The sequence below is a fragment of the Onychostruthus taczanowskii genome, unplaced genomic scaffold (genome assembly GCF_017590055.1).
Source record: "Onychostruthus taczanowskii isolate IOZ18803 unplaced genomic scaffold, ASM1759005v1 scaffold379, whole genome shotgun sequence".
Classification (NCBI taxonomy): Eukaryota; Metazoa; Chordata; class Aves; order Passeriformes; family Passeridae; genus Onychostruthus; species Onychostruthus taczanowskii.
The window spans coordinates 24,772-34,105 of record NW_024501226.1 but is presented as its reverse complement, the minus strand read 5'-3'; the positions used below and the strand labels follow the sequence as shown (position 1 = coordinate 34,105).

The 9,334-nt window shown below is 59.1% G+C and overlaps 2 protein-coding genes across 2 annotated transcripts in view; both read right to left on the bottom strand.

The window, feature by feature from the left end:
• Window positions 1-8: 8 nt before the first annotated feature.
• LOC121339789 (pre-mRNA-splicing factor ATP-dependent RNA helicase DHX16-like) lies at window positions 9-5,032 on the bottom strand (the record flags this gene model as incomplete). Its single annotated transcript, XM_041411879.1, has 3 exons — window positions 4,804-5,032; window positions 3,742-3,974; window positions 9-121 (listed from the first exon to the last, which is right to left on the bottom strand). Coding segments are annotated over exons 1-3 (556 nt in total), but the record flags the coding sequence as incomplete, so codon positions are not given.
• A 1,139-nt stretch (window positions 5,033-6,171) lies between these two features.
• GTF2H4 (general transcription factor IIH subunit 4) overlaps window positions 6,172-9,334 on the bottom strand; it is a 7,888-nt gene continuing 4,725 nt past the window's right edge. Inside the window, exons 6-10 of the mRNA XM_041411877.1 lie at window positions 9,027-9,158; window positions 8,099-8,258; window positions 7,858-7,998; window positions 7,248-7,364; window positions 6,172-6,685 (exon numbers count right to left, since the gene is read on the bottom strand). Of these exons, the coding sequence (XP_041267811.1) occupies window positions 6,513-6,685; window positions 7,248-7,364; window positions 7,858-7,998; window positions 8,099-8,258; window positions 9,027-9,158 (723 nt within the window). The 3' untranslated portion in view covers window positions 6,172-6,512. The remainder of the gene's footprint in view (window positions 6,686-7,247; window positions 7,365-7,857; window positions 7,999-8,098; window positions 8,259-9,026; window positions 9,159-9,334) is intronic.

The following is a 9,334-nucleotide window of genomic DNA, read 5'->3' as shown; positions in this document are numbered from 1 at the left end:
GCGCTCGCGGTCGCGCCGCCGCAGGCGCTCGGCGAAGGCGTCGCGCTCGCGCAGGTCCCGCAGCCGCTCCCGCTCCGACGCCTCCCACTCCTCCTCCGGCTCCTCGGGGGGCTCGGGGGCTCTTGGGGAGGGGGAAAAACAGATTGGGGGACCCCAAAAACCCCCCCGGGAGAGGGGTCTGAGCTGGGAGTGTGAGAAACCCAGGCAGGATGCAAAAAACGGGTGAAAATCCCAGCTGGGAACTTCAAAAACCAACTGGGAACCCCAAAATCCACCTGGGAACCCCAAAACCGAACTCGGGACACCCCAAATCCAACTGGGAACACCCCAAATCCACCTGGGAACCCCAAAATCCACCTGAGAACCCCAAAAACCAACTTGAGACACCCCAAAAACCAACTGGGAACCCCAAAAACCAACTCGGGACACCCAAAATCCATCTGGGAACCCCAAAAATCACTTGAGACACCAAAAACCAACTCAGGACACCCAAAATCCAACTGGGAACCCCAAAAACCAACTCGGGACACCCCAAATCCAACTGGGAACCCCAAAATCCACCTGGGAACCCCAAAATCCACCTGGGAACCCCAAAATCCACCTGGGAACCCCAAAAACCAACTCGGGACACCCAAAATCCATCTGGGAACCCCAAAAATCACTTGAGACACCAAAAACCAACTCAGGACACTCAAAATCCACCTGGGAACCCCAAAGTGCCACTCAGGAACCCCAAAATCCCACCTGGGAACCCCAAAAACCAACTCGGGACACCCCAAAATGCCACTCAGGAACCCCAAAATCCCACCTGGGAACCCCAAAACCAACTCGGGACACCCAAAATCCACCTGGGGACCCCAAAAACCACCTGGGACAGCCAAAACTCCACTGAGGAACCCCAAAATCCACCTGGGAACCCCAAAAACCAAGTTGGGACACCCAAAATGCCACTCAGGAACCCCAAAATCCCCTTGAGACACCAAAAATCCACTCGGGACACCCAAAATCCACCTGGGAACCCCAAAAACCAACTTGGGACACCCAAAATCCACCTGGGAACCCCAAAATACCACTCAGGAACCCCAAAATGCCACTCAGGAACCCCAAAATGCCACTTGGGACACCCAAAATCCACCTGGGAACCCCAAAATGCCACTCAGGAATGCCAAAATCCCACCTGGGACACCAAAAACCAACTCAGGACACCCCAAATCCACCTGGGAACCCCAAAAACCAACTCGGGACACCCAAAATCCACCTGGGACACCAAAATGCCACTCAGGAACCCCGAAATCCCACCTGGGACCCCCAAAAATCAACTTTGAACATCCAAAAATCCCACCTGGGACTCCCAAAATCCCACCTGCCACCTCAAAAACCAAGTCAGGACACCCAAAATCCCACCTGGGACCCCCAGAATCCCACCTGGCACTCCAAAAACCAACTCAGGACACCCCAAATCCACCTGGGAGCAGAAAAAACCTACCCAGGACACCAAAAAAAGGGTTGAAATCCCACCTGGGACCCCCAAAAACCAACTTGGGACACCCAAATCCACCTGGGAATCCCCAAATCCAACCTGGGAATTCCCAAAGCCCACCTGGGACCCCAAAAATCCCCCCATGAGCACAAAAACAAGGTGAAATTTGTGGGATTCGAGGGGTTTTTGGGGGGTTCTGGGAGGGGAAACCCCAAAATTCCAGCACCCAAAAGATCAGGGGGAGCCCCAAGAGGAAGACAGGACCCTCGAGACCCCCCAAAACTGGGGTGACCCCAAAACCCAGGGGGTCCCTGAGCCCTGGTGGTGACCCCAAAATCCAGGGGTCACTTCTGGCGACCCCCAAGGGCAGCAGTGACCATCGAGACCCCCCAAAATTTGGGGATTTCCCCCCAAAACCCCCCCTCTACTCACGGCGGGGGCTCCGGCGTTGCTGCGGGGGTCTCGGGGGGGGACTCGGAGCGGTGACGTCGCCGCAGGTGTCGCCGTCGGGGGCGTGGCTCATCCTGGGCGTGGTCGCGGGCGGGGCCCGGCCCCTCCTCCTCGTCGCTCTCCACCAATCGGTAGCCGCGGTTCTGGCGCTGCAGCTCCAGCGCCGCCCGCTCGGCCGCGCGCCCGGGGGGCTCCCGGGGGGCTTCACGGGGCACCTGACGGGGGGCGGGGCCAGGGCACACCTGAGCCAGGTGAGGACGGCCACGCCCACTTGGCCACGCCCACTTAAGCATAGCCACAATGGCCGTGCCCACTTGACCACGCCCACTTAAGCATACTGGGAACCCCAAAATCCACCTGGGAACCCCAAAATCCACCTGGGAACCCCAAAATCCACCTGGGAACCCCAAAATCCACCTGGGAACCCCAAAAACCAACTCGGGACACCCAAAATCCAACTGGGAACACCCCAAATCCAACTGGGAACCCCAAAATGCCACTCAGGAACCCCAAAATCCCACCTGGGAACCCCAAAAACCAACTCGGGACACCCCAGAAACCAACTCGGGACACCCCAAATCCACCTGGGAACCCCAAAATCCACCTGAGAACCCCAAAAACCAACTCGGGACACCCAAAATCCACCTGGGACACCAAAATCCACTTGAGACACCAAAAACCAACTCAGGACACTCAAAATCCACCTGGGAACCCCAAAGTGCCACTCAGGAACCCCAAAATCCCACCTGGGAACCCCAAAAACCAACTCGGGACACCCCAAATCCAACTGGGAACCCCAAAATCCACCTGGGAACCCCAAAAACCAACTTGGGACACCCAAAATCCACCTGGGAACCCCAAAATACCACTCAGGAACCCCAAAATGCCACTTGGGACACCCAAAATCCACCTGGGAACCCCAAAATACCACTCAGGAACCCCAAAATGCCACTTGGGACACCCAAAATCCACCTGGGAACCCCAAAATACCACTCAGGAACCCCAAAATGCCACTTGGGACACCCAAAATCCACCTGGGAACCCCAAAATGCCACTAAAGAAACCCAAAATCCCACCTGGGACACCAAAAACCAACTCAGGACACCCCAAATCCACCTGGGAACCCCAAAAACCAACTCGGGACACCCAAAATCCACCTGGGACACCAAAATGCCACTCAGGAACCCCGAAATCCCACCTGGGACCCCCAAAAATCAACTTTGAACATCCAAAAATCCCACCTGGGACTCCCAAAATCCCACCTGCCACCTCAAAAACCAAGTCAGGACACCCAAAATCCCACCTGGGACCCCCAAAATCCCACCTGGCACTCCAAAAACCAACTCAGGACACCCCAAATCCACCTGGGAGCAGAAAAAACCTACCCAGGACACCAAAAAAAGGGTTGAAATCCCACCTGGGACCCCCAAAAACCAACTTGGGACACCCAAATCCACCTGGGAATCCCCAAATCCAACCTGGGAATTCCCAAAGCCCACCTGGGACCCCAAAAATCCCCCCATGAGCACAAAAACAAGGTGAAATTTGTGGGATTCGAGGGGTTTTTGGGGGGTTCTGGGAGGGGAAACCCCAAAATTCCAGCACCCAAAAGATCAGGGGGAGCCCCAAGAGGAAGACAGGACCCTCGAGACCCCCCAAAACTGGGGTGACCCCAAAACCCAGGGGGTCCCTGAGCCCTGGTGGTGACCCCAAAATCCAGGGGTCACTTCTGGCGACCCCCAAGGGCAGCAGTGACCCCCGAGACCCCCCAAAATTTGGGGATTTCCCCCCAAAACCCCCCCTCTACTCACGGCGGGGGCTCCGGCGTTGCTGCGGGGGTCTCGGGGGGGGACTCGGAGCGGTGACGTCGCCGCAGGTGTCGCCGTCGGGGGCGTGGCTCATCCTGGGCGTGGTCGCGGGCGGGGCCCGGCCCCTCCTCCTCGTCGCTCTCCACCAATCGGTAGCCGCGGTTCTGGCGCTGCAGCTCCAGCGCCGCCCGCTCGGCCGCGCGCCCGGGGGGCTCCCGGGGGGCTTCACGGGGCACCTGACGGGGGGCGGGGCCAGGGCACACCTGAGCCAGGTGAGGACGGCCACGCCCACTTGGCCACGCCCACTTAAGCATAGCCACAATGGCCGTGCCCACTTGACCACGCCCACTTAAGCATAACCAGAATGGCTATGCCCACTTAGCCACACCCACTTAAGCATAGCCACAATGGCCACGCCCACTTGGACACACCCAGAGTGGCCACGCCCACTTACTCATACCCGGAATGGCCACACCTGCTTGGCCACACCCCAAAATAGCCACACCTCCTTAGCCACACCCAATATGGCCACACCTAGGTAACCACACCCCAAATGGCCACACCTGTTTGGCCACACCCACTTAACCATACAGAAAATGGCCACACCTCCTTAGCCACACCCAACACGGCCACACCCACTTATACCCAAGATGGCCACACCCACATAACCACACCTAATATGGCCACGCCTCACTGGGCCACACCCAAAAAGGGCCACATCCATTGCAAGCCAGAGCTCTCATCCTGATTGGTTGGTCTGTGTGTGAGCCACGCCCAGTTGTGGTGAGGTAATCATTGAGGTTGGTTAAACCACGCCCACTCCTGACTGCACCTTATCTTTTAGCCCCACCCCTTCTCGATTTGCCACGCCCTCAGCACTAAATATGGTGAGTCCAAACCACGCCCACTCCCCTCAGGCCACGCCTCCATCTCCATACAAAGCCACCTCCCCTCACACAAGCCCCGCCCACTCTCCCCTCACACAAGCTCCGCCCACTCCCATTTTCGCCCCTCACACACAAGCCCCGCCCCCTTCCCCCTCTCCCCTCACCAATTCCCGCCCACCTTGTCCCACAGCTGGCGCGCGAACTCGCGCACGCGCGGCTCCTCCACGCGCAGGGCCTCGGTCTCGCGCAGCCGCTCCAGCAGCTCCTCCAGGCTCCGGCTGCGCCGCGCCAGCGCCACCAGGAAGGCGGGGACATGGCGGGCGCTGAGGCCCAGCAGCTCCTGCAGCTGCCCGGACACCCAGCGCTCCAGGGCCGCCGTGGCCGCCATGGCCGCTCCTGCTTCTTCCTCCTCCTTCTCCTCCCCTCACGGAATCGCCGCCCAATCAGCGTCTAGCGCGGGAAAGCCTCGGCCAATCAGCGCCAGGGTAGCGCGCAGCGGGTGAGCTCGGCCAATCAGAGCGAGGCCGCGCCCACTAACGGGGTTACCGTAACGCCGCGAGAGCGCGGGCGGTTCTACCGTAACGCCGCGTTGAGAAGCGCAATCAATTCGGCATTTGGGATGCTGGGCCCGAAATTCCCGGTTTTATCCCAAAAATTCCCGGTTTTATCCCCAAAATTCCCGTTTTTATCCTTAAAACCCCCATTTGTATCCCCACAATCCATCAATCTCCTCTCTCCCCCGGAAATTCGTCGCTGCTTTCCCTAAATCTGTGTTTTTCCCCTCAGAAATCCCCTCCACCCTCAACTCCCCCCCGCTCCGAAATTCCCAAAAATCCCCAAATTTTTCTCCCCAAAATCCGGGATTTTCCCACAAAATCCCAAGGATCTCCTTTTCCCTCGGGGATCCCCCGCTCCCTTCACAAAACTTTGCTTTTTTTTATGACTCAAAACGTTTTTACTACAAAAAACCTTCCCAAAAAAAAACAGCGTTCGTACAAAAAACCAACATTTTCCCTGCAAATCCCGGATTTCTGTGGGAATGAGGCGCCGGGACCCCAAATTTTGGGGCACCAGGACCAACAAAGATCCCAAACCCGAAGTTTTCCGTTTGCAGGAGACGTTTTGGGGTGCCAGGACCCCCAAATTTGGGGATTTTGGGGTTTTTGGGATCCCCGAAGTCCAGAACTTTGGAGATTTGGGGATCCCAAACTTGAGAAATTTGTGGGTTTTGGGGTCAGCCGTTGGGGTTCTGCCTCTTCCAGAAGCGTTTGACGTCGCGGTGCCCCAGTAACCCCAAATTTGGAGATTTTGGGGTTTTTTGGACCCCAAACTCTGGGATTTTGGGATCCCAAACTCGGAGATTTCGGGGATTTTAGGATCCCAGACTCCGGGATTTTGTGGATTTTGTAGTTTTTGGGGTCAGCCGTTGTGTTTCTGCCTCTTCCAGAAGCGTTTGATGTCGCGGTGCCCCAGTAACCCCAAATTTGGATATTCTTGACCCCAAACTCTGGAATTTTGGGTATTTTGGGGTTTTTGGGGACCAGGATTTTGTGGATTTTGTGGTTTTTGGGGTCAGCCGTTGTGTTTCTGCCTCTTCCAGAAGCGTTTGATGTCGGGGTGCCCCAGTAACCCCAAATTTGGATATTCTTGACCCCAAACTCTGGGATTTTGGGTATTTTGGGGTCTTTGGGGACTCCAAACTCCGGGATTTTGTGGATTTTGTGGTTTTTGGGGTCAGCCGTTGTGTTTCTGCCTCTTCCAGAAGCGTTTGATGTCGGGGTGCCCCAGTAACCCCAAATTTGGATATTCTTGACCCCAAACTCCGGGATTTCGGGTATTTTGGGGTTTTTGGGGACCCCAAACTCCGGGATTTTGTAGTTTTTGGGGTCAGCCGTTGTGTTTCTGCCTCTTCCAGAAGCGTTTGACGTCGGGGTGGCCGGCGGGGGTGACGACCATCAGGCGCCGCGCGGGGTTCTCGAACACCAGCACGCCCAGGGCGCGGGCGTGGTCCCGCAGCACCTCGAAATCCACCTGGGACAGGAACTGGTTGTACAGCACACCTGGGGAGGGGACAGCCTTGGGGACACCGCTGGGGTGGTGGCACCTGACCCCTTTGGTGGCACCTCCCACCTTGGGGACATCACCAGGATTGGCATTTCCTGTTGGGGACATCCCTAGGGTGGCACCTCCCTCCTTGTGATGTCACCTCCCCGCTTGGGGACATGGTCAGGATTGGCATTTCCCTTTGGGGACATCCCCATAGTGTCACCTCCCCCCTTGGGGACATGGTCTGTGGTGCCACCTCCCTGATTGTGGCATCACCTCGACATTCTGGTGTCACCTCCCCTCCTTGGGGACATCCCCAGGGTGCCCACCACCCCCTTGGGGACACGGCCTCTGGTGTCACCTCCCCCCTTGTGGTGTCACCTCCCTCCTTGGGGACACCCTCAGGATCCTCATTTCCCCTTGGGGACATCCCCAGGGCGTCACCTCCCCCTTGGGGACACTTTCAGAACCCTCTGGGGACACCCTGGGGACACCTTGGTGGTGACACTCTGAGGACACCCTGGTGACACTTTGGGGACACTATGGGGACATTTGGGGACATCTGGGGACACTGACCCTCCGAGAAGCGCAGCCGGTCCCGCTCGAGCTCCCAGAGCCGGATCTGGTCCGTGATGGTCGGGGGCAGCACCGGGCTCTGGGGACAGGGACAGGGACATGGGGACAGGGACATGGGGACAGGCACAGGGACATGGGGACAGGGACACGGTGGGGACACGGGGACAGGGACATGGGGACAGCAGGGACACAGGGACACGGTGGGGACACGGGGACAGGGACACGGTGGGGACACGGGGACAGGGACACGGGGACAGGGACACAGTGAGGACACAGGGACAGGGACACAAGGACACGGTGGGGACACAAGGACAGGGACACAGTGGGGACACGGGGACAGGGACACAGGGACGGACACGGTGGGGACACGGGGGGGACACAAGCACAGGGAGAGGGACACAGAGGACAGGACAGGGACACAGGGGACAGGGGCAGGGACACAGGGGACAGGGGCAGGGACAGTGGGGACACAGGGGACAGGGACACAGAGGGGACAGTGGGGTCAGGGACAGGGGGACAGTGGGGTGTCCCAGGAATGGGATTTAGGACCCCCCAGAGGATTTGGGACTCTCCCAGAATGGATTTGGGATCCCCAAATTCAGGACACCCGTTGGTGTCACCTGCTCGGCGGTGATGCCGTTGGCGATGGCCGCCTGCACGCTGTCCCTTGTCACCTGTGCCACCACCAGGTTGGGGAAGCGATAGAGCAGCTCCGAGAAGAGCGCGATGAGGGCCACCTGCAGCTCCGAGTCTGGGACACGGGGACAGGGGACATGTGTCCCCATGTCCCCAGTGTCCCCATGTCCCCAGTGTCCCCATGTCCCCAGTGTCCCCATGTCCCCAGGTGTCACCTGTGTAGGCGTAGATGCGGTAGTTGGTCTCCACCAGGATGAAGCCGTGTCCGTCGGGCTCTGTCCCCAGTGTCCCCAGCGATGTCCCCAGCGATGTCCCCGCTGTCCCTGAGGCCAGCGCGATGGCCAGCCGGGTCGGGTAGAACCGCCGCGACTTCCGCTGGGGACAGGGGGACACCGTGTCCCCAAGTGTCCCCAGGAGCTGTCCCCAGTGTCCCCAAGTGTCCCCAAAGGGGCCAAGAGCTGTCCTTGTTGTCCCCAGGAGCTGTCCCCAGTGTCCCCAAGTGTCCCCAGGTCAGTCCTGGCACCTCCCAGTCCCTCCCAGTGTCCCCTCAATGCCCTCCCAGTGTCCCAGTGTCCCCACATGTCCCCTCCCAGTGTCCCCAGTGTCCCCAGTCCCCTCTCAGTGTCCCCATGTCCCCTTCCAGTGCCTCCCAATATCCCCAGTATCCCCTCCCAGTCACTCCCAGTGTCCCCTCCCAGAGTCCCTGTGTCCCCTCCCAGTGTCCCCAGTGTCCCCTCCCAGTGTCCCCAGTGTCCCCTCCCAGTCACTCCCAGTGTCCCCAGTGTCCCCTCTCAGTGTCCCCATGTCCCCTCCCAGTGCTCCCAGTGCCTCCCAATGTCCCCAGTGTCCCCGTGTCCCCTCCCAGTGTCCCCAGTCCCCTCCCAGTGCTCCCAGTGCCTCCCAATGTCCCCAGTGTCCCCGTGTCCCCTCCCAGTGTCTCTCCCCCCACGCCCCCCCCCGGTCTCCCCAGTGCCCCCAGTCCCCTCCCAGTGTCCCCAGTGTCCCCAGTCCCCTCCCAGTGTCCCCAGTCCCCTCCCAGTGCTCCCAGTGTCCCCTCCCAGTCACTCCCAGTGTCCCCAGTGTCCCCAGTTCCCTCCCAGTGTCCCAGTGTCCCCTCCCAGTGCTCCCAGTGCTCCCAGTTACCTTTCTCTGGAACACCAGCCCGAACTCGCGCAGGTGCTGCAGGAACGTCAGCAGCGACTCGCTCATCCCCTCCACCGAGTAGTCCTGGCACCAGTTCCCACCAGTTCGGACCAGTTCCGACCAGTTCACACCAGTTCCCACCAGTTCCGACCAGTTTGGACCAGTTCACACCAGTTCACTCCCAGTTCACACCCAGTTATCCCCAGTAACCACCAAAATATCCTCGGTTCTCCAGGAACAGCCCTGGAACACTCCCAGTTCAAACCAGTTCATCCCAGTCCCCCCCATTTCCCCCCCAATCCCCCCCA